Here is a 24760-nt window from a genome sequence, read left to right as displayed (position 1 = left end):
TACCCTGTGTTTATTTTTCCCAGTTTCTAATCTGTCTCCCATTATAATTTCAGCATCCAACACAGTCCCTGGGACATGGGAGCTCATCAATGAGGATTTGCTGAATGAATAAATAAATTCAAGTGTGTGTGTGTGAGAGAGAAAGATACACATCTGTTACAACTCCCATAGAACCTTCCCATGGCTCTCTACACAGCCCTTGAAAATGTCTGTTGAAGTCATTTAACTACTAAATTCCATCAATTTTCTCCATGCCACAATTTATTCTTAGACAAGAATTCTCCCGGTCCAACTTTGTAAGACAAAAAAAATGGCTCTAATTCTGCCACCAGGGTTCCAAGTATTTAAGGATTCTGTATCTACCATAGAGCAGTCCAAGACTCATCAAACTTCCAGGATCAGATACTGCTTAAGCGGACCCATGTGCAAAGTGGGACTGGATGCACCATGATGAGGACGAGACCGTCTTCAAAGTCATGTTATGAACCGGACTGTGCCACTAAAAATGTCACGTGTGTCCACAAAGCATTTGAAAGTTAGGGAGAGCTTGATATCATTATCAAGGGTCATGTGTACAGTAAGGTGCTGTCCACAGAGGCACATCACGTTCCTTCATCACTGCAACACGTACCATTAAAGGAATCTTCAAGGAGTAATAATTCGCGGTACATCCACTTGAAGCAATTTTATATTTATTTATTCAATTGAATTATTTACGTTATTCATAATGAAATGAAACTCAAACAGCATTGGCTACATCATGTCTTCTTTTGCTTTCATTCACTTTGCTGCCTATGACTATTTTTATGCAAATGAGGTTATGATGACATTAAACATTTTCTACTGATTTTCCAAGAACAAATATGTTCTCTCCATATGCCACCGTCTTCTTTTTCTTACATCCATCCTCAGAGCTCTGTTGGCTGATCAGAATTTTTTCTAAATTAACTCCAAGGACATTCCATCTGTAATACTGATGAGCCTGTCTCCCTCTGCAGTGCACATAGAGCACTCCCATTAATACCTGAATTTAGCCCATTTCGCCCATTCCGCCAGAAGCCTTATTTATTCCCCCAGCTCTCCCAGCGCTGTAAATCTCAGCTTGTTACCCAGCACTGTGGCACTCCCCTGCTGCCTCTTTGGGGGCTGTTTACTCTACTCACAGAGCAAAAACAACCAAGAACTCCACACATAAAAAAGGCCTTGTGATTGCAGAGACATTTGCCTCTATTGATTATATTCAGGGCTGAGAAAGAAATGTTTTCGGGCAAGTATTTCACATAACTAGCCACTAGACAAATCAGAGTGGAATTCGGCAGGCCGCTTACACCAGGCTCACGGAGGCTGTCTTGGGCTTTCTTGTAGGGGTGTGTGTGTGTGTGTGTGTCTGAGTGTGTGTGTGTCTGAGTTTAACTCAGAGCACACTGCTACCAGGAGGGATAGGAAGACTGGCAGGCAGGATAGTGCCCTAGAAACCTAGAGGTTGCAGGTTGCAAGAGTCCCCTATTATAGGCATTGTGGGAATTTCTGAATGTCACTGGAAGTGAGCTATTCCCCTACAGTTCATGCATGCTGACAATCCTTACACAAAGTATCAAAGGGTTGCAGAAGCAGGAACAGCAGCTGTAAATCCCAACACTAGCTTGATTTAAGGTTATAAATCAGGAATCCCGCCTCCCATAGTCGCATCTACATCTGGGGGGCATGCATTTGGTACCCAAGAAGCCTGGAGGCTGCAAACAGACCACTGAGCAGATCCATTTGCATAGATAGGACACGGTTCACAGTGGGTTTCTATCGGCTGAGGTCACGTGCCCATGCGGGAAACTGGACCAGGTCCAGAAAGCTGTCTAGAACAGAAGCAGAGGGGAATCTCTCCTGCCCCTCGCTCTGATGCACTTAGATGAGAATCCTTTCAGGTTCAGATAAAAGATTAACTTTGCCCATTCGTAAACTTCTGGGCGGTCAGGCTGGTACTCCCTCTAGAAGAGGAATCCTTTCTTAAACATTAGCTACATCTTTGACCCCCGTGTTTACGATGCCCTTGGTAACACCAATGGTATCTCAGCTTCGTATCCGTTTCTCCACTCTCCGTCTCTACGTGTCCAACACTCCAGAGGGGTGTCAACCATTTCATGGAGTGTAATGAAATTTGAAAAGGAAGAGAATTCAGAATGAGGTTGACTTCTTTTTTTTAAGATTTTATTTATTTGATATAGAGAGAGAACAAGTGGAGGGAAGGGGCAGAGGGAGAAGGAGAAGCAGGGAGCAGGGAGCCTGATGCAGGGCTCAATCCCAGGACCCCAGGATAATGACCTGAGCCGATGGCAGACGCGTAATGACTAGGCCCACCCAGGTGCCCAAAATGAGGTTGTTTTCTATTCATTTTCATTTACTCAATAAAGGGATGCACTGGAGGACATGGGACGGGAAGGAACAAGGGGTAGGAGGGAAGATAAACCATTAGCAAAGGACAGGAACCTCTCCAAGCATGGGAAGCCCCACCCTGTTCTGATCCGCATTTTCTCTTCCATCTGCTTCCACCTGCCTCAGAAAATGGCGAGGTGGGGGGGCAAGATGCTCAAAATTTAAAAATAAGAATCATTCAGGTGAATCAGCTTGTGAAGATGTTAATTTACAGTCCCCATTCTGGTCAACCTAACTGCCGCTGGGCAGAGGACTTGATATATTTAACCAGCAGCCCTGGTGAGTCAAAGGTAAGGACCAGGCTTCCAGAAACATGATAGGCCTGCTGAGTATCAATCTGATGAGATATTGGGGTTACCTGGGAAGCTTGTGGGGTTTTTTTTTTAAGATTTTCTTTATTTGTCAGAGAGAGAGAGAGAGAGAGCGCGCGCACAAGCAGGGGGATCAGTTCGGCAGGCAGAGGGAGAAGCAGGCTCCCCGCTGAGCAAGGAGTCCAATGCGGGGCTCGATGCCAGGACCCTGAGATCATGACCAGAGCTGAAGTCAGATGCTTAACCGACTGAGCCACGCAGGCGTTCCCCAGGAAGCTTGTTAAACAATTTTAATACTGATGCTCGGGCCCCACTCCCAGAGATTCTGAGTTGATCACCGTCGGGGAGAGAATGGGCGTCCCAATGGTAAAAGCTCCCCAGGTGATTTCAATGTGCAGTCAAGGCTCAGAACCACTGTGTAGGGATAATCCATGCGTTTAGGCAAGCAGGGATGCAGGCCCTAGAGCTTCCACATTTCACTTTGATGACTTCTGACACTTTTACCCAAAGAACATTCTAGAACATTTATTCCAAGATTCTCATCTTTCCATAACAGGCAGGAAATAATGATGAAAACTGGGCCATTTGCCTTTTGACCATAACATTTGGGGATTTTAAGGCAGGAGCATCGGCCTGAGGCAACAAAGTGTTCTCTTTGTGCATGCGCAGTCCCCAGACCAGACCAGAAGATGAGGGCTCCTTTGTCCTCCCACTGATGCCCCAGGCCAACGGCCAGCCTCAGGGGCTCGGTCAAGCTCCATATTGGAGCAGCTTCACAGAACATCTCAAAAATCAGAACTTACACTGAGAATACAGGCATTCTGCACACAAGGTCACAACTGAACCACGGCCCATCTTTCAAAACTCTTATCATTTCAGAGGTGCTCGAGAGAAGGAATTAAATCATAGAAAGTGGCCAAGGTTTCAGACCGGGGACTCTGCAGAGCCCAGCAACCTACATTTTCTGCAAGCTCCAAAGACCTCACTTTGAGAAATTCTCTAAAATGTGCTTTTGAATATTCAGCCCTTTTCGTGGAAAAGTTATTTTATTTTATTTTTAAGATTTTATTTATTTATTTGAGAGAGCGAGAGCCCATGAGAGGGGGGAGGGTCAGAGGGAGAAGCAGACCCCCTACTGAGCAGGGAGCCCAATGCGGGACTCGATCCAGGGACTCCAGGATCATGACCTGAGCCGAAGGCAGTCACTTAACCAACTGAGCCACGCAGGCGCCCTGGAAAAGTTATTTTAATGCATGGTGAAAAAAATCATTTCAATTTGTGAAAAAGTAAGAACACATATTACAGCTGACCTTTAAACTGTCTGAACTGGGTTCACGCAATTTTCGAACTGCGTGAATCCCTTACACGCAGATTTTTTACAGAACTGTACTGTAAATGTATTTTCTCTTTCTTATGATTTTCCTAATAACATCTGCTTTTCTCGAGCTTACCTTATTGTAAGAATGCAGTGTGTAATACACAGAGCATACAAAATCTGTGTTAATCAGCTATTTATGTTACTGGTTAGGCTTCCGGTCAACAGTAGGCTACGTTGTTAAGATTTTAGGGAGTCAAAAGTTATAGGCTGATTTTCACCAGCATGGGGGTCAGCACCCCTAACCCTCACATTGTTCAAGGGTCGACTGTAAACTGTGTGTTCAGTCTGACCGCTACTGACGATGGCAAAGCAGAAACAAGATGCTGGTCTCACCCCGCCAGCTTTTACTCTGTCTCGGGCCCTCTGAACACCCAACTGACCCTCCCAGGCGCTCATCACAGCCTGGCATCTGTCTCAGGCTGGGTCCCCTGGATTTCTGTGCCGACTTGGGGATAAGGGAATAGTCATTACCCTAGATTTGAGTTTTACATGTTAGCAACACACAGCTATGCTGTAATCTTCAGGTAGATACTTCCCTAAGGATTCTGCCATTACACACAAGGTGTTTTAAGGATAAGGGGTATGTATGATGAAGGATCTTTAAGAACAACTGTAGCTAATATTTATTGATCAGGTATCATTAATACACAAGAAAGGCTTAGACCATGCCTGGTAGATCAGCCTATGCAGCTCCCAGGAAATAACTGATTTACTCCCCACAACAATTCCCTGAAGGAAATACCAACACATCAGCATTTTACATATAAGGCTCTGAAATGCTAAATAACTGGCCCATGGTGGCAGAGCTAGTAAAGAGACAAAGCTAGGATGGGAACGCGGATTTCCAAGTCCATGCTCTTGACCTCTCTGAAAAACTCTCTCATTACAGGTTTTAAGTGGCATAGACATGCTCTTCAGACCTAACGAACCCATGAGACTGGGATCAACATTCACCCACAGATCTGATCAGATAGTAAAGGAAGGGTTCTGCTGTTTGCATATTTCCCATGACTGTGGGTGAGGATCAGTTCTAGCAAAAGACGTTCCTTCCTCTCGGTTACACCTCTAGGTGAAATTAACTCGACGGTGAGACATTCCCTAAACCTATTAATATTGCACTACGTATTTTTTTCTGTGTTTTACAAACAAATACCATATCCCTGAAAGAGGGTTTCAACTACATCACCCAACATATGAGGGGGCCCTAATGGACACCAGTTAATCGAATTCAAAGCACAGCCCCTTTGGTGATGGAATTTGGTTCTAGTTGGAAGGGGTAAAAGGGACGAAGAGAAGCAAACGAAGGGAGTACACACACACATTCTCCAAAGAAACCGTCCTGTTTCTCAGACTCGGAATTTCTCTTCCTTCTGACGGTGCCAGGGTGGAGCTAGAAGGTTCCATTCCACAGACACAGAAGGACAAGTTGCTGAAGGGGCAACTCGGTGTGCGGGCAAGTGTGCAGGCCTCCAAGACGCACACACAGTGGGGTTTGAACCTGGCCTCCAGCACGTACCGGCTGTGTGACCTCAGGCAGGGTGCTCAACCTCTCCTAACCCCCCTCTCCTCACTTACAAAACAGAGATGGGAGCAGCTACTTCAGAGAGCAGTTAAATTTAAACAAGATCAATAAAACATGCAGCGTGGTGAACATAAAAGGCAGTCAATAAAAGGGAATAATTATCGTGGTTAGTGATTCAGAGACACTCCTAAGCATGCACCTCCTTATGATGTCGACCAACAGTATTTACGGGACAGTGACCCTCTGTGCCCACATCTGTGAAAGACAAAGTTTAACACAGGAGCCCTGACCTTCTATGAGGTGCTGCCCCTCTACTGGAAAACCAACCTACGAGACACAGGATATTGATCATCAGAAGAATGATTCAGGGGAAAAAAAAAAAAAAAAAGCCCAGTCACAGATTCAATAATCAGATGCTCTCTCCGCAAAGGGGGTGGAAACCTTGAGTCGGGTAATTAAAACACCATAACTCACATACACACACGGACTCAACCTCAGATACCCACTGAACCTGGATGATTCTCGAATCTCCTTGGCCAGCCCTGACATCGTTCTGACCTCCATATCCAAAGGTACAGCTGTCTGCTGGACAGGACATGAAGTCGGTCCACAGACGTCTCACGCCCTGTGTGCTCAAGGCAGGTGTTGTTGGAATATAACAGGTCAGAATTTGTGGCAAGGAAAGAGGGGACTTTCTGAGCGAAGCAAAATGAATTCCAAAGAAAGCTGACATCTGGATTTATAAGCAGGAGGCCAAAGGAGAAATTGAAGATAACAGCAGTAGAAACTGCCCATAAATTACCGACAGGATCTGGGAGGAGGAAGCCAGCCATAAAAAGCGTGCCAAGGATCTCAGAGGTGGCTTTAATAAGCACACACGGATCTCTGGGCTGCCCCGCAAGGGACGGGGAGTAGGGTTTTTTAAAGCCTTGTCTGGCTTCTAGGGTCACCAAATATCACCTCCTGTCTCGCACACATCTAGTCACATAGTGAATAAAGCTGGACAGATTCGTCTCATGTGGTGAAGAAAACCATAACTAAGGGAAAACCTGGACCAGCAAATCGTCCATCTTGCACACAAAGCATGAACCTCTGCGGGACTCTCTCTCCCGGTTAATGAAATCACTTCACTTTGTCTCCCAAGCTAGAAACTTCTGATTGCACCCACTTCATCCACATCCAATTAACTGCCACATCTGGCTGATTCTCAGAAAGTTTTTCTTGAATCTAGCCCGTCCACTCCATCTCTGAGTCCTTGGTTTGCTACCGAGAAATGATTTTCATAAAAATAGTATGTGAATAATGAAATATTCGCTCTATTATTAGCAATAACATTCTCTCCATCAGGCAATGCTGAGCACTCGGTTGGCACTCAACAAACGTTGGGTGGATGGAGAAGAAACTAAATCTATTTAACCAACCTGCTACCAGCCTCCATCTGTTCTAAGCTAGCCGACAATTTGGCTAAAAGCCGTCGTCAAAAAGGGGATTATACCAACAGTACCATGTTGCCTCTTGTCTTTTGTTGGTGTCCACTGATGATGAGAAAGCCTGGCACATGAGGCTGCCTCCCAACCCGGCCACCTGCTTCCCCTTCAATCTCTCCTTCCACAGTTCACTCTGGAAAATCTGTTCCAACCAGGAGTTTGTGTGCTGGTCCCCTCACCCCCAAATCCAAGAAATCGGGCACAGGCTGTTCTCTTTGAAATACCCCTGCCATCCCTTTGAAGGAAAAATCCCTGCTCACCAGTAAGAGCCAGGCTACCTCCACGCTGCAGCACAGCGCCCGGCCGACTGGAGACTTCGGTCAAGAATCATTTTTAATAATTTTTTTAAAAAAACAAAGAAAGAAAGGAAAAGAAAAAAAAATAGAGACTGAAGGATCAGCATACAGCTTAGAAAATAAGCCTAGATATATGGGGCGCCTGGGTGACTCAGTCAGTTAAGCGTCTGCCTTCAGCTCAGGTCGTGATCCCGGGGTCCCACGATCGAGCCCCGCCTCGGGCTCCCCCCTCAGCAGGGAGCCTGCTTCTCCCTCTGCTCCTCACCTTGCTCACTCTCTCTCGCACTCTCTCAAATAAATAAATAAAATCTTTTTTAAAAAAAGAAAAGAAGCCTAGATATATAAAACGTATAAACTGCATTATATCAAGCACCTCCAAAGGAAAGAGTTATTTACAGATTTTGTTTTTTTCGGAAAAGGCTGATTTGAAAAAAATGGACAGACATCTTAAACAAAAGATACGTACCTTGTACCATATTCCAAAATAAACACTAGATGGGTGAAGCAGCAAAATACAAGAGTCACGGAAAAGCAACACCAACAGAATAGAATATTTATAAGTATTTCTGCGGGATGGTATCTTTCTCGGCTTTAAAGCAGTGAAGAAATGAAACTGGCAAGATTGACAGTTTGGGATTCATACAAATTTAAACTATCTGTCCAGTGGAAGAAAAAAAACCCCACAGAATTGAAATGAAACAGAAAACAAGCAAATGGTTAATCCCACTACTACCTAAAAGTTCATTCACATTTATACGAAGAACAATTTTCTTAAGAGCAACATGATAAGAAAACAGTAAGAATTAAAGCAACACCAGGTTCTGTACAAAAATGTGATGAAACTAGCTGATTTAAATCCTCTACACTCGGGAGGGCTTTGGGGGAGCTTCATCAAAAGGATCTCACCCACTGGGGGATACTTCCTCCTGAGCCTGGGGGAAGGAAGCGACTCTGGCCCCAGACAGCTGCCTCCCTGCACATCCCCAGGGCTCCCATAGAGAGAAGCCGCTTCCATAGGCAAATCCTTTGCCACTTTTTGATGGCAAGGGTTAATCTGCAATTAGCAAATGTTAATTTGGTAACGTTTGCTGTGGAGCCCAGAATTTACAATGGTACCTCTGGTTACCAAATATGGCTCATGGGTAATCTCCCAAATTCATCTCCAATTCCACCTTCCAATGCATCCTCCGCAGAGCTGCCGGAATAATCTTAAGAAGGCAAATGTGGTTATGTCATCCAACCCACCTCTTTCTATCTATCTCCTCCACCTCTTTCTTCTGCCATACTTCCACCCTGCCTGGCCTGCACTTAATTTTTTTGTGTAGATTAACATTCACTGCTTAATTAAACTTTGATTTTGTGAAAACAAAACATCTCATTTCTGTCATCTCCATGTACCCAAATATCAGTGGTGATGCCCTTATTTCTTGATGTTTACATTTTAGACATTTGCAACTGATTTTCTGTTTCTGAGGATAAAGATTTAATGGTCTTAAACTGCCCACACCTCACACACACATTTTGGCCTCCTCCTTCTTCCAATACAGCTATTTCATAATTTGCAGGTAGGTAAATATCCAATATTTACATTTGTGTGACTGTATTATGCCCAGCTGAGCCAGAGGGTATAAAATTACAATTCCTTTCTTGAGAAACTCTTGTTTTTTTCCTATGGCCAACAATTGCTTTGCTTTGTCAGAAGCATTTTTTCCCCCTTTTGTTTCTATCACTAATTTAGTCCCAAACTTTCTGAAAGAATGGTTAAAAAAAAATCTTGCAAAGACAAGAAAAACAGAAATAAACAAGTGGGACTACATCAAACTAAAAAGCTTCTGTACAGCTAACAAAACAAAACAAAACAAAACACCATGATAAAATGAAAAGGCAACCTACTGAATGAGAGAAAATATTTATAAATCATGTATCTGGTAAGGGATTAATATAAAAATTTATACATACAACTCGACAGCAAAAAATCAAACAATCCAATTAGAAAATTGGGCAGAAGATCTGAAAAGACATTATTCCAAAGAAGACACATAGATGGCCAAAGCGTACATGAAAAGACGCTTCCCATCACTAACCATAAAGGAAATGCAAATCAAAACCACAAGATACCACCTCACGCCTGGCTAATATCAAAAAGACAAGAAATAAGTGTTGGTGAAGATTTGGAGAAGAGGGAATCCTTGTGCACTGTTGGTGGGAATGCAAACTGGTGTAACCACTATGGAAAACAGTATGGAAGTGCCTTAAAAAAGTAAAAAAAACAGAACTACCATATGATCCAGCAATCCCACTTTTGGGTATTTATCCAAAAAAAAAAAAAGGAAAACACTAATTTGAAGATATCTGCACCCCCATGTTCAGAATTGCAGTATTATTCACAAAACCCAAGAAATGGAAACAATCTAAATGTCCATCAGTGGATGAGTGAATAAAGAAAATGTGATACACACACACACACACACACACACACACACAAAATGGATTCCTATTCTACTATAAAAAAGAATGAAATCCTGCCATTTGTGACAACATGGATGGACCTTGAGGGTGTTAGACTAAGTGAAATGTCAAACAGAGAAAGACAAATCTGTGGAATCTAAAAACAAACAAAATGAGCTCATTGCTACAGAGAACAGACTGGTAGTTGCCAGAGGCAGGGGGTGGGGAGTAGGCCAAATGGATGAAAGGAGTCAAGAGGAAGAAACTTCTGGTTATAAAATAAATAAGTCCTAGGGATGTCATGTACAGCATGGTGACTCTAGTTAATAATACTGTATTACACCTGTGAAAGTTACTAAGCTAGTAGATCTCAAAGGTTCTCATGACAGGAAAAAAACAACCTGTAACTACGTGTACTGACAGACGTTAACTAGACTTGTGATCATTCCACAATGTAGACAAACATCAAATCATTACATTGCACACCTGAAACTAATATAAGGTTGTATGTCAATTATGCTTCAATAATAATGATAATAATAATTCTGGATGCCATCAAAAACACTAGGTACTCAAGCTCTTCTGTCCCCTGGCCTCCTTTGGTGACCTACCTCATACAGCCCTCCATCCTCCTGTTCCAGTGTGGAATGGGTGTTCTCTTGACCTGCCACACAGCTGTCACCCTGAAATGTTACCCTGGAGCATCCCTTCATCAGCTTCCCAGGATCTGCCTTTTGTATGCTCCTGTCGGAGTCCCCTCTTTCTTCAATACTATTATCATTCTCTTTCTTACTTTACTCCCTTGTTTTACTGGAGCATATCCTTGAGTAGCTTCCTGAAAACAGATGCAGGGAAGGTACAATTGTGAAGACCCTATTTACATGTAATACATTTACTTGTTTTGAAATTTTACATTTACATTTTTTTTTTTAATTTGAAGATCAGGGGTACCTGGGTGGCTCAGTTCGTTAAGCATCTGACTCTTGATTTCAGCTCAGGTCATGATCTCAGGGTCCTGGGATCAAGCCCCACTCTGGGCTCTACATTCAACAGGGAGTCTGCTTGAGGGTTCTCTCCTTCTTCCTCTTTTCCTCCGGTCTACCCCCGCTGACATGTGCACACGTGCTCTCTCTCAATAAATAAATAAATAGATCTTTAAATAAATAAATAAAATAAAACTTGAGAATTTAACTGGCTTTACTAAATGATTCACGAATCAGACAGCATGCCAGCTAGAAAATAGAGGGTGGCTCTGAGGAGTTGTACAAAGAAACATAAATACACTTGGTGATGTGGGCTTAATTTCTCTTTTCATTCATCCCCTAGACACAGGGTGGGACCTTCTAACCTGAAAGCTCATGTCCCACAGTCCCGGGAAATTGTGCTCCATCATTGATCTGGTGATTTTCTTCTCTCCACGTTCTCTGTTGTCTCCAATACTCCTATCAGTTAATGTTGGACCTACTGAACTGATCCCACTGCTTTAATTTTTCTCACCCATTTTTCTTTTTTTTTGATCTGTCAGATATTTTTCTCAGCGCTATCTTCCACTCTTTTGTTGATTTATTCCTATCTTATTCGTAACTCCCAAGACTTCTTTTCTATTCTCACCTGGGATGGTGACCTGAGCTGAAGGCAGACACCTAACAACTGAGCCACCCAGGCGCCCCCTGTTGTCGCTGTTGTTAAGGCTATTGTAACCAAGACACTCTGGGGATGTCCAGGGATCCTGGCTCTTCTTTCTTTTTTCAGAGTGAGACAGCTATGTGGAGACAAATGGAGTTTCACAACAGCCATGCCTTACTAATAGCAGAACTCAGACATTTGGGGAGGGGGGCCAACTGCCACATCTCTTAGCCTTTTCTTAGGCTGGTTGCTTCAAGAGTAGATTCTTCCAAGTACTGATTTACAGGGGTGTACAAGCCTGGAGGGGTAATGACACTGCAGTCTTGCCATCTGTCCTAGGCTACATCTTACGAACTCAAGCCCAGAGTTCACCTTTCCGGAGAGCAAATCTCCCATAGTCTGCCAGGTGCAGTGTTGGAGACAGAATCTGGGGGTACAGATGAAATCCTTCTTTTCAAACCTACTTCCCAGCCATTGGAAGTACCCAGAACCTCCAATGCCCAGGTCTCTGGGGTTCTGAGGTGTGACCAGGCTGCATTCTTCAGGTCTTCCCACCATAGGCAGGAGACTGGGTCCCAGCCTCATCCAGTCTGCTGTCAGTTACGATTCATTCCCCCTCTGTCCGCCTTCCAAAATTTTGTAGGTGTTTCTTCCCTGCAGTCATCCCCTAACCTGTTTAGTCGTCCCTTATAAGTTACCATCGTCTCTGGTTCTTTACTATCATCCTAGTAAAGTGCCAGGAAGGGCCAGATACAAGTAGGAAGTTCAAGACACCATGCTAACTTATAGAGCACGTTGAGCTATGCATCCCCCCAACCCCAAGTACACCATGTTTTTATTTGCCCCCAACTCTGCTCTTGCTGCCCCCCTGCCTGGTCCATCCCTATTCTCCTCCTTTCGTCCATTTCCCAACCCTTAATGACCCTTCTAGATCAGACTCAGGCATCATCTCAAGCGGGAAACTTTCCAGATCCTCCCCACACAGGCTGCATTTATCTCTGGCTTGACACACACCACATAGACCATAGTGTGCCAAATCACCCTGTCTATAAGTCTGCCTCCCTCCCTAGATAAGCAGTAGGCAAGGGCTGTGTCTTTTCCAATGTCCTGCCTCTAGTGTGGTGAAAACCATCTGGCACATAATAGGTGCTCCTAATATGTGTTCAACTGACCCACTTCAGTAAGCTCCGTGTTGGAAACATTTTCATTCTCAAAGGCAGGCAAAAAAAAAAAAATATATATATATGGCTCTGTTTATTTGCCAATGTCCAAATAAGAAAGGCTAATCAGAGAGCACCAGGAAATGAAAACAGCCAGATGTGTTTGAGAGCCAAAGTCCAGGAACGCAAAATAGCTTCCAACAGGGGTGATGTATATTTTCCTAGTGATTCAAAATAAATATATGTTTATTAGGCAGAGAGAGATTTAGCAGGTTCCTTGGCTAATGCTGCAATTTTAAATCCATTTAAGATAATTTTCTTTATCTTGAATCTATTTTTCTCAGTAACCAGGATACTTAACTGATATGCCCAAAATCCATTTGAAAAAGAAATAATCTACTCTAAGCAAAGGACACACTCGAAATTGGAAAAAAAGAGACACTACAACTCTTAACCGAAAACAAAGAACCCTGTTAAGCCAATGTGGACGCCTGCCTAGAAAATAGGTTCTCCTCCAGCGTCTTGATTCTATGACCAATCCCTCTTCTCCATTCCCCAAGGAGAAAACAAATAATTCTTAAATCTGAGCCCGCAGAACAAAGACCTTTCCTGAGACAAAAGAGCTAAACAAATTGGTTAAAAGGTAACACTCTCAAACTAAACAGTGGAAGCTCAAACAATCATGGAATGCACTTTCTCACCCATCAGCTTGGCAAAGCGTTTTTGAAGCACGAGTACCCAGTTTGGGAAGGATCAAGTAAGATTCCAACAAGAGTGAGGATTGCCATCAACTTTCTGGAGGACAGTATCCCAAGATGTATCTAGAGCCTCCAGAGTACTCCTACGATATGGCATAAGCATTATACTTTTAGAAGTGTGGCCTGAGAAAATAAATACCAAATCACGACACACGAGGATGTGAGTGAGAAGATATTCATCAAATGGTTATTTATAATAATGACAAACTGGTAATACTCTGAATTTCCAACAATGGAAATAATGATGCAAAATGGTCATAACGATCAGCGTTAATCATAATTAATGACAGCAAGCGCTCATGAAATAGTAAATGGAAGAAAGAAACAAACAATACATCACATGCTCACAATCTGTATAGAAAATTGACTCAAACACAAAATGCCAAAATTTGACTGCCTGCTGTCTCTAGGTAATGAGATCATGGCGAGTTTTGTGTTTTACTTAAGACTTTTTGTATGGAGGACCTTCCTATGTGTTTCCGGATTACTTTTATAGAAATGTCAAGACTTTATTTAGATAATATTTCATAATCCACAGTACTCCGTTTGTTGACTGTGAAGGACACTAAGTAAGACAGAAGCCCCTCTGCTAGTCACAAAGGACCTGAGAACATGTCCTAGACTCGGGTCTGCACCCATCCTGTGATGTAGCAAGCCGCTCTGAACGACTGGATCACAACTTACTTGGTGGGACGATAATCCGGAATGGAACGATCCAGTGAAATTTTTTCACTGAGGTAGGAATTGTAGCCATACTTCTCGTGGGGTCCCTTGGCTTTCTCTTCTTCAGCCGGGGAAAGGGTAGCAGGAAGGCCCCCTTTGCCTCGCCCACCATAACCTTCAATAAGCCCAAGGGATTTGGATAAGCCTAGAAAAAGGAAGGAAAAACAATTATTTGAAAGCCACCACATCAGGCTATGTCACTCAAGCTCGGATATATGCGTCAGTGGCAAGTCTAACGTTACCTGTCATGGGTAATTACTTGCTCGATAGAGCAGTCCAGCAATGTGCCCTGAACACAATCATATTAGGAGGAAGGTCGGGGCAACTGAGAGTTCTGGGACTAAGTTTAATATCCAGTAAGGAGCTTCTCCCTCCTCTGGGGAACTGAGTGGATGGGGGTCTACAAAAGGGAGGGACTGCCTAAACTGGGACAAATGCAGACCAGGAAGGACACAGAGAATGGAACAGACGTGGGGCTATCAGCCAGGCCTGTTTTCCTTTCCCCGTGGGGCAACAACAAGCCTTGATATTCCATTCCACGAGCTACGCGCACGACATAAAAAAAGAACAGCCAGTCACAAGGAACGGCCAAACCAAGGGTGCTTTTCCGTCATTTGAACAGAGAATGACATACAGATTGATTTTATCATGAGTTTAAAGCGTGTAACAACCTGACACAGTTCTTTACCTAATGGTTTTATTTAAATTTCATCTAAATGGCAAACAGAAATATAGAATGTTTGAGAATAAATCACAGAGGGGGGAAAAAAAAACCCCACAAGGGTGATAACCATGCCAAGTGGAGTAGGAGGCCTCTGTAACAAGCCTCACTGAGCAATAGCAAGTTCCCAGGATGGTGGCAGCTTTATACCTACTGTTCCATTATACAATAAACAGCTTGATGGGCAATTCTGGAATCCAAGAGTTATGGGAGGTTTTACTTCTGGGCTAGAAAACTTTTGCTGTTAAGGGCTCTCATTCCCTTTTGAATGCTCAAGCTAAGTTACTTGGCACACCCACGAGCATGTGCACACGCGCACGCACACACACAAAACACTTTATCCACACAAGTCCCATTGCTCCTACTGGCAGGAAGAACATGGAGCGGAGATGTAAACAGTGCCCTCCGCTTTCATGAGGGGCAGCCCACAGAGCTGAGGATGATTCGAACCTCCCAGAAAGGCACCCCCAGACCAGTCAAAGGCCAACAACTCTGCTCCCATCACAGAACAGCACTCTATCACATAATGGCAAGACTTGGCCTGCTTCTCTGAAAACAGAAATGTATTTCCGTGATACCAAGATCAAAAAGCAAAGGTCGAGCAAGCATCTCAGAATTGGTCTCAGGTGAACATCATTTTTCTACCTGAGAATCATTTCCACTGTCCACTCTGAGCTCCAGGAACCCTGACATCTTTTCCGCCTGACATCTTTTCTGCCTGCCATCATCCTGATAGAGGCACCCTCAGCTGCGCATTAGATTTTTCCAACATTTCCCACCTGCTTCCTGGGCTTTGAATTCTCGTTCCACATCAATGTGCCACAAACATTCCAATAATGTCACCTTCACAATGCTCAAAAATCTATAAGAACTCCTCCCATGTCAAGCGCAAATACATGTGCTGGGTTTTAAAATCACTTGTCACAGAACATTACTAGTAGGAATGTAAGACAGTGCAACGACTTTGGAAAATAGTTTGGTAGTTCTTCAAAATGCTAAGCATTGTTTTACCATATGACCCAGCAACTCCATTCCTGGGTATATACCCAAGAGAAATGAAAAGGTCTGCCCACACAAAAACTTACACAGAAATGTTCATAGGAGCATTATTCATATTAGCTGAATGTCTATCAACTGATGAATGAATAAACAAAATGTAAAACCATACCATGAGACATTATTTAGCAATAAAAAAGAAGGAAGTAGTGATACACACTATGACGTGGATGAACTCTGAAAACATGATGATGCCAAGTAAACAATGCTGGTCAGGAAAGACCACATATTGTGTGATTCTATTTATATGAAATGCACAGAACAGGCAAATCTCCAGAGACAGAAAGTAGATCAGTATCTGTTTTGGGCTGATGGGACTGGGGGAGGAAATGGGGAGTGACTTTTAATGTGTATGGGGTGTCTTTTTGGGTGATGATAATGTTCTGGAGTTAGATTGCGGCGCTATGTGCATAAACTTGTGAATCTACTAAAACAAAAAATGTTTTAAGTTCTCTTAAAATCAGAACATAGTCACAAAATATAATTCTTAATACCATTTTTTAATGGAGGAAGAATCCCACCAAGGCCAAAGTCATTATGTGGCCCTTATTCCCTTGAGGTTGTTAGACTCTTATCTCTAAGTGACAGGTGCCTAAAGCACAGAGAAGGAAAGGAACACGATCTGAGGGAACGGGACAGACCCCAGACAGCCACCATCTATGGAGGCGCTCTCCCACGTGCTGGGTACCCCGCTAAGTGCTTTACGTGGAGTGTATTACCGTTTTGTCGACTCTCCTGACAAACCTCTGAGGAAGGTATTATTTTGATCTCTGACAAATGAGGACACTGAGTCTGAGACTGTAGTAACTTGGTCAAAGTTCCATGGCTGGTAAAGGAAGACAGACCGGGATTCTGGGTATAGTTAAGAGACTCAAAGGAGGACAAAAACCTCGCCTCTGTGACAAATAAGGAGACCAATTCCAGGACTCGTGCAGCAGCTGACAAGAGAGGATAGGGGCCTCATTTTAAGGCAGTGGTAATAGTGACCAAAGGAGAGGAGAGTTTGGAGAAGTATTTAAGAGACACTGCCACAAGGCAGAGACAGACGGTGTCAGGGTGGGAGAGAGCAGGAAGAAGTGAGTGAGCCCGGCTTCCAGTGTGAGGACCAGGTGAGAACACTGCTCCCAAAGATGGTGCAGTCAGAAGCGGGTTTGAGAAGATGAGTTCCACTTTGCACAGGTAGTCTACAGGGCACCCATGGAACATTCCGACAGAGTCAGCGGTCCAGTGGGGAACTGAAACCCACGAGAATGGAAGTTAAGATGGAAGACGAAGGCCAAGATATGAGCCAGGAAGCCACAGCCTGGCAGGGGCTGTAGCCATGAGGGAGGGTAGGGGTGGCGGGCTGGGGGCAGAGGTCGAGCAGCAAGAAGGAGAAAGACAGATGATGCTCAGGAATTTCAACATATTTAGAGTAGGAACTGCATCCTTCAAAACTTATATCTTCTCCACTCTGTACACGGGCTCTCTCACTGAAGCTACACTTCAGTGAAGCTCAAGACTTCAAGGAACTAAGACTTAAAGGAATGGAGAAATATCTCAGTATGAACCAAGTGGTTAAGTTTCTTGCTTATCTTCATAGATCCATTCAACCACCCTCTCTCCATCCACTAATGATCACTGTTTAGGCTTTAATTTTTTTAATGGTTTTATATCCATTTCTGTATTAAACAGGAAAGGTTGATGTTACCGGGATCACTTTTGAGATCACGAAATGGAGGCTCGGGAGGATTAATTATGTGACCTTCCAAAAGTAATGGAAATGGAAGACATTCCTTCCAACCTCAACACACACAAATGTTGTATCCAGGAAATTCTTCAGGAAGAAAGAACCCAGCATGCAAAACATGATGGTGATAAATTAATGATAGTGAACTCATTAAGACGATATTGTATAGCAATGAAAATGAATTACTTGCCAATAAATGGATGAATCTCAGAGATGCAATGTCAAGTGAAAAGCAAGCACTAATTCATATAATTCCATTTATACAAAGTTTCAAAAGCTAATCAAAACATAGTTCAGAGATATAAACTCATGGAGTGAAACCAGAAACAACTGCAAAAAAGAGACTAGATCATCCTTGGGAAAGACACACAAAGGACCTCAAAGGTCCTGATAATGCTCCATTAGAAAGCTAGGAGGATTCATTCATTCATTCATTCATTCATTCAATTCCATAATAATTCATTATAGAATTATCACCTGACATGTATGTGATATATATAATGGATGGCATTTTGCATATTAAAAAAATTCATGCAGGGACTACTGACAGTGGGTTTTTTTCTCCTTGTCTTATGCACTTCTGCTCATTCACCTGGATTTTCCCTTTTTCTCAGTAGGTCACAAACTCAGCCTTCCACAGTTTTCCTGCCAGCATGGAGCCCAAGGGTCAAGGAAGGAAACCACTGGAATGGGACATGAACTGACTTTTAATTTAACTGAGCAGTTTCAGTAGAAAACATCTGATTCTTCCTCTTACCTCATCTGTTTGGTTTGGTTAGCACATCTTTTTCTTCCCTTGATGACAAAGGCCTCCTTTTGGCCATTAAATGCCACCTCAGAGCTAAAAGGCATCTCAGCTGTGTTTGCCCAGCAGCTTCCATGGGCAGCCTTTCCAACGCAGGCAGAAGGGCCAGGGAAGGAATTCAATTTAAAATGGCACAGGAATTAAGACTAGGAACGCATGCTAATCCCACCAAGAACACAAAGGGAATGACGGTTCCCAGTGAGATTTTTTTTTCCCCTTTCTGTGGCATTATTTCTTCCATTATGGAAGGCACCCACTTAGCAGCCTCGAAAAAGATCATTCTTCACAGTGCAATGTGACAACTATGAATTATATATTTTGTGGTCCATGTGTTCCCATTTTCCCCCCAATTGAATCTGCCAGCAAGGTTCAACAAAGCAGCAAAAATTTTCACTGGCATTTTAATGTGCTTACTTAGCAGGCCCCAGAAACTACTGGCAAAGATAAACAAGAATTCAAGATCATCAACAAGGCTCAAGTTGGTCTTCACTTAGCCAGGAAAAGTCGCCCCTGGAGCCAGCTGGGATGACTCCATGCACCCGGGAACCTTCTCTTCTGAAAGTGCCTTTTACAATCTGGTCAGAAGCAATTGTAGCCACTGCAGACCAAAATGTATTTGTTGGTCTGGAAGTCCCAATTGGCAGAGGGAAGAAGAAGAAGAAAAGAGGGAAAGAGGAGTGGTTGCTTGGCACTGGGCCTGGGAAGATGCATCATTCCCTCTATCTTCAGGCAAGGCCTTCTGAGTTATTTTACCTAAAGACTGCAGAGCCAAGGGGGAGCTAAGAGGCAAGAAGGTGAAGATAAAGAGAGCGAGAGCAAATTGAGCTCGGTCATCCCATAGCACCTCTACCACATATTGTTCATGTTTCTCTCCAGATCCACTGTCCACCATCTTCACCTGCTTCACATCCCAGGAGACAGACCTATAGAGATAGCATCAAGGGCTTTGGGTTGGAGCCAACCAACAGGAGCCACCTGGAGGAGACTGATGGATGGAGAGAGAAAGAGGTTGGAGTGTGTCCTCCCCCAGCTTACTCCCGAAGGGGAAGTGGTTGGGTCACCTTCTCTTTGCCGATGTTGCTATGAGGCAGCCCTCTCCTAGGGTTTGCCTGGGGTTACATCCAGACCTGTGTTCTGTTAACCACTCCCCCCACCTCCTCCTTCACGCCTGGCATGCCAACTTCTTCCTCCTCTGTTGCTAGCCCTAGGGGAGTCACCATCCCTTGTCATTCTTGTTGATCTCTGAGCCTCGGTAAATATTTTGCTAGACTCTTCCATCACCTCTTCTGGGTATGCTGTCTGTTTCCTGCTGGGATCCTGACACACACAGCATCCCACCTAGCCCCGGGGGAATGACTTCTCCCACGGTACCACGTCTACACCCTCCCCTGAAGGGCAGGGGTGTGGTCACCCCAGTGCCCGACACACAGGAAGCTCCTAAAAACTGTTGAATATATGGATGAGTAGAGAAAGATCTGGAGATTCAACTCGGAGCCATCTATAACAAAGTTGATGTCGAGAAAGAACACTAAATATCCATGAGACAAAAATCTACTAAGAGAAGAGCAATGAAAACTACATAGGGTCATTGTATTTATAGTCATAAAGAAGAAAGTCTACACTGATGAATGTCACAGGGAAATCAAGCCTAAAAAAGGCCATTTGGTTTGGCCATGGGGTGGGCCCTGGTGCCCTCGAAGACCGCCATGTCGATGAAGTAGGCATCCCCAGGACAGAAAAGAAAAGGGGCGGGAGGCAATTTCACTCCTCAGTCAGGACCCCTGGGCTGGAGCACGTTTGACGGGCCCTGTGTTACCAGTGTTTTGTATTCCAGTAATAACCCACTAGAATATATAATGTAAAAAAAAAGTGATATTTATAAAAATAACAAATATTGCAGTATATCTAGAAGGAACTTTAACCAATAGGAAGAAAAGTATAAAATTCTACTGAAGGGAATAAAATGAGACATATCTAGCTCAGCATAGAGAGAGAGAGAGACGTTTTTGAAGTACTAGGTGGAATGCTATGAAGACACATACTTCAACTCTTTAATGTATAGGTTAAATATAACTCCAAATGAGATTTTTTTTCAGGAACATAACAAAAATTCTAAAATTACCCCACAAGAACACAGAGGCCAGAAAGCATAGATTTAAAAAGAAAAAAAAAGAAAAGTGAGAGAGGTTGCCCTTGCCAATATTAAGTTCAAAAATAAAGCAATAATAATTCAAGTGGCATAGTCACTGGGAGGAAATTCTACATATACACTGGGAAGCAAGGCTCTAGATATACTTTTTTTTCTCTCAAATAGTCATCCAATTCTCCAAACATGAAGTCATTAACATAACCTCCACTTTTGAAATTTTAGAAACTCCCTCTAGTCCGGTTGAGTCAACACCTCACTTGTGGATGACAGAGAAGCTTCATGAACCTTGCACGGAGCCCGGGGATCCTGAGGTGCTCATACTTGATGACCGCTCAGCAAGGCTCAATCACTCGGCCCATGTCTGTCTTTGGCTGGGCCCAAGCTACCCGGGCGCCATGGTGGCAGTAAAAATAAAGAACCACGGCTATAAATCAAGCTGCCTTCCCACCTCCCTCCATACAATGAAGGACATAATTTTCTCCAGGGTTACAGTTTAAACTTATGAGTTTACAGATAACTGGAATTATTCTTCCAGAAATAGGGATGGCACTCACAACGGACGCACAAACTCCAGGATAGATAGAGGCTGTGGCAAAATGCAGTCTGGTGCCTTGTCGACTCATTAAGCTCCTCATCATCTGGGCAGTCATGGCATGCGTGTGCACACGCGTGCGTGCGCGCACACACACACACACACACACACACACACCAGCCCACGAGGCAGGCACATCCCGTGGCCTAGCTGGGTGAGCCTGTGTTAGGGGGTCTCTGCAGAGGTCCGATGCCCCCTGAAGGTCACAGAGTCTCAGGGAGATACTCCATGATGCTAAAGCATTTGGGAGTTGTCAAACTTACAATCAGGAAGTTGCAGCCATAAACTGAATAGTGAGCAATAATTCCAGCAATATATTCCCAACCAACATCTAAATAGGGACGACTCCTGAAAAACATGTGAAAAGGGGCCGTGAAGGGCCTTAACATACCAGCTAGTAAAACATACTGAAAAGCTCTGATAAGACAGTGAGACAATAGAACAAGAAGTGACAGGCACAACAGTGGAACAGAAAAGCTAGTCTGGGGGCGTCTGTCTTCGGCTCAGGTCATGATCCTGGGGTCCTGAGATCGAGCCCCGAGTTGGGCTCCCTGCTTCAGCAGGGAGCCTGCATCTCCCTCTCCCTCTGCCTCTCTCTCTCTCTCTCTCTCTCTGACTCTCACCTGTGCTCTCTCTCTCTACGTCAAATAAATAAATAAAATCTTAAAAAAGAAAAGAAAAGAAAAGAAAAGCTAGCCCGGAAATATTGCCAAAAGACGATAGCTCCATGTTGGACACAATTATTAGGGATAATTAGTTAAGCTGACAAATGTGAGATGCAAAGCACTATACCAATCACTTTAATTATTATTATACAGTATTTATGTTAAACAAATATGCTAACTATATCTGTGTTATATATATATATATGTATATATATAGTTGTTGTTAATTCCCTTAATTTACATATACGTATTTTTTCTAATTCATTACTCCAACAACACTTGGGGCTCGCTCTTATGTATCTCTTGACTCTGTTCCTTCTCTGCATTGCTTCCACCGCCTGGATTCAAGCTAAAGTCCTCTTCCTAGAGGTACTACAGTCAACCCTAACCCACTCTTTAGAGTGAGCCTGAGCCAGGGTGAGACATACAAGTCTGATCACCCCCTGCTTAAAATTCATCAGCGTATTCCTGCCACCGTAGAAAAAAAAATCCCAAATCACCCTGTAATATACAAAGCCGCTCATTAGCTTGACTCCCTGCCCAGCCTCATCTTCCACCTGTCCTTCCACCACATCCTTTATTTTAGCTATTTAGCCTTCTGATGCTTCTAAAAAGTCACTGGCCCTTCATGCCTCTGCCTGTCATCCTTGCTACTCAACACAATCCCACAGACCCTTTCCGAACACCACCCTACCCTGAAAGTCAGATGCTGCTCTTTGGTGGAAATCTCAACCACAGCGTTGCTCCTGTCATATCACACGTGTCCTTGAGTAGTCACTCACACTTCCTGCAAACAGGAAGACCTGTCTTATACATGGTCTGCACCTACGAAGCACTTCATACATGTTGCATGGAGGAACAGATAGCTGGATGAGCAAAGTAACTGAATAAATGAAAGAATAAGTGAATGACTGCATTAGAAGCTGGGCTGGCCAACTATGTTACCATGTTCTAGGGCTGATACAGACATCTCCTGGAGATGCATCAGAAACCGGTAAGCACCGCTTCATGAACTCATATCGAATCACTATAAAATCCCCGGTTCATATATTAGTATGATGATCTTGACATTTGTTGACATCTACATTATAATGATTTTGACATTTTCTGTCCTGTATTCTCAGTGCTTCCCAGATACGATGTCCAAAGGTTATGTGAGTCTTAATATCCTGAATGAACTCCCAGAGTTCAACTATGTCAGCTGCTTCTTGGTGCAAGAGAACCAAATCAATTGTTGCCTATGTCTAAAAGCAACAGCACACCTGGGATCCAACACAGAATCCTGAGTGGGAAGGAAGGACAATTCAACCATTTCTCCACAGCCCCATCCAGCACCGGAACTCCAGAGAGATGGCCGCCTGGTTTCTACTATATTCCTGTAGGAATAAAGAACTCACCACCTGACACAGCAGGCCATCCCTGGCTTATCTGTCATGCATATAATTATACTTTCATATCATCTTCAGTATTGTTTCATTATCATGACCTGTCTCCCTATATTTTTTCCAGGCTAAACATATCCACTCCTTCAGTCATCTCTGTATGACCATGTTTTCTGATTTTCCAATTTTCCATGATTTCTTAGTCTGCTCAGGCAGCTATAACAAATTACCATAGATCGAGTGGCTTGAACAACAGACATTGATTTCTTAGTTTGGAAGACTGGGAAGTCCAAAAGTAAGGTGCTGGCATATTTGGTTCTGGGGGAGGGCTCTCTTCTTGGCTTGCAGACAACCGCCATCTTGCTGTGTCCTCACATGATGGAACAAGAGCAAGCTCTGGTATCTTCCTCTCCTTTTAAGGGTACCAGGGCCATCATGGGGGCACTACTCACTTAGCTTATCTGAACCTAACTACCTCCTGAAGGCCCCACCTCCTAACAATATCACATTAGAGGTTAGGGCTGTAAGATGTGAACTTGGCGGGGGTGATACATACATGCGCTCCATAACTCATGGTCATCTGCTGCTGGATTCTGTCATAGACAACGAAACGATGATTAATGGGTCTTTGGATGTGGCCCCCCCCCCCCGAGAGCCCAGAATACTAGAAGTACATTTTTGCCCATTAACCAAACTGTTCATGCAGCATTTGCAATTCCAAGAGATATGAATCATTGTTATGTGCTTGAAGTGCCTTTGGAACAAACTGTCCATAAATTTTCAAACTGCAGTTTTATACAAAATGACATATCATACATGTATTATGAACTTCAGACTTCCCGGAATCTCTCTACAAAGATTATTTAATTTGATCCTCAGAATAGCCCCATCCACATTCAGCAGATAAGAAAAGGAGGCCCAGTGAGGATTATGAATGATCCTAAGATCACTGAAAACAGTCCGAGGTGGATCTAGAACGGGGGTCAATGTATTTCCGGTTGCCAAGCCCGTCTTCAGGAAATGCACTCTCTGATTTCATGCTGTGATGAAGAAGACCAAGCAAGGCCTGAATCTCACTCTCTGTGCCAAACAAACATTGGCACACACATCCCCCTGAGTGTGGATGTGATAAACACATGGCTCTGGCCTGGCCCAGGCTCTAGCTGATGCATATGTCTGAATGTGTAGATGAAAAAAATATTTCTAATAAAATAAAGAAAAGAAGAGCTTGGCAATCATTGAGATTGCTTGGAGCAGATGGATGAAAGATGCTGGCTGCACAGGTTAATTGTGTCACTTAGCCTCACATCACTTATAAAACTACACAAGGGGAAAAAAAGCTGACCCAGGGCCGTGTGGGAAATATGCTGAATTGGAGAAAGTCCCCTGCCGTGACCTGTGATATTCACTGGTGTCAAATGCATTCAAGGCATTGCAGACCATGCCATTTGTCACATTTCGTTCAGCACCTGCCCGTCCTGACAGCTATCAGAGAACATTCCTGCTCCTCCCTTCATGCCCTGAA

At 43.6% G+C, this 24760-nt stretch overlaps 1 protein-coding gene across 1 annotated transcript in view; it reads right to left on the bottom strand.

The window, feature by feature from the left end:
• The window catches only part of GALNT17 (polypeptide N-acetylgalactosaminyltransferase 17), a 453103-nt gene that overhangs the window by 278303 nt on the left and 150040 nt on the right, over window positions 1–24760 (bottom strand). The window contains exon 2 of the mRNA XM_025864642.2: window positions 14098–14281. Coding sequence (XP_025720427.1) covers window positions 14098–14281 — 184 coding nt within the window. The remainder of the gene's footprint in view (window positions 1–14097; window positions 14282–24760) is intronic.

Source organism: Callorhinus ursinus, unplaced genomic scaffold, assembly GCF_003265705.2.
Source record: "Callorhinus ursinus isolate GAN/ISIS: 27379988/994484 unplaced genomic scaffold, GSC_fseal_2.0 scaffold55, whole genome shotgun sequence".
Classification (NCBI taxonomy): Eukaryota; Metazoa; Chordata; class Mammalia; order Carnivora; family Otariidae; genus Callorhinus; species Callorhinus ursinus.
This window is presented reverse-complemented; position numbering and strand designations above follow the sequence as displayed.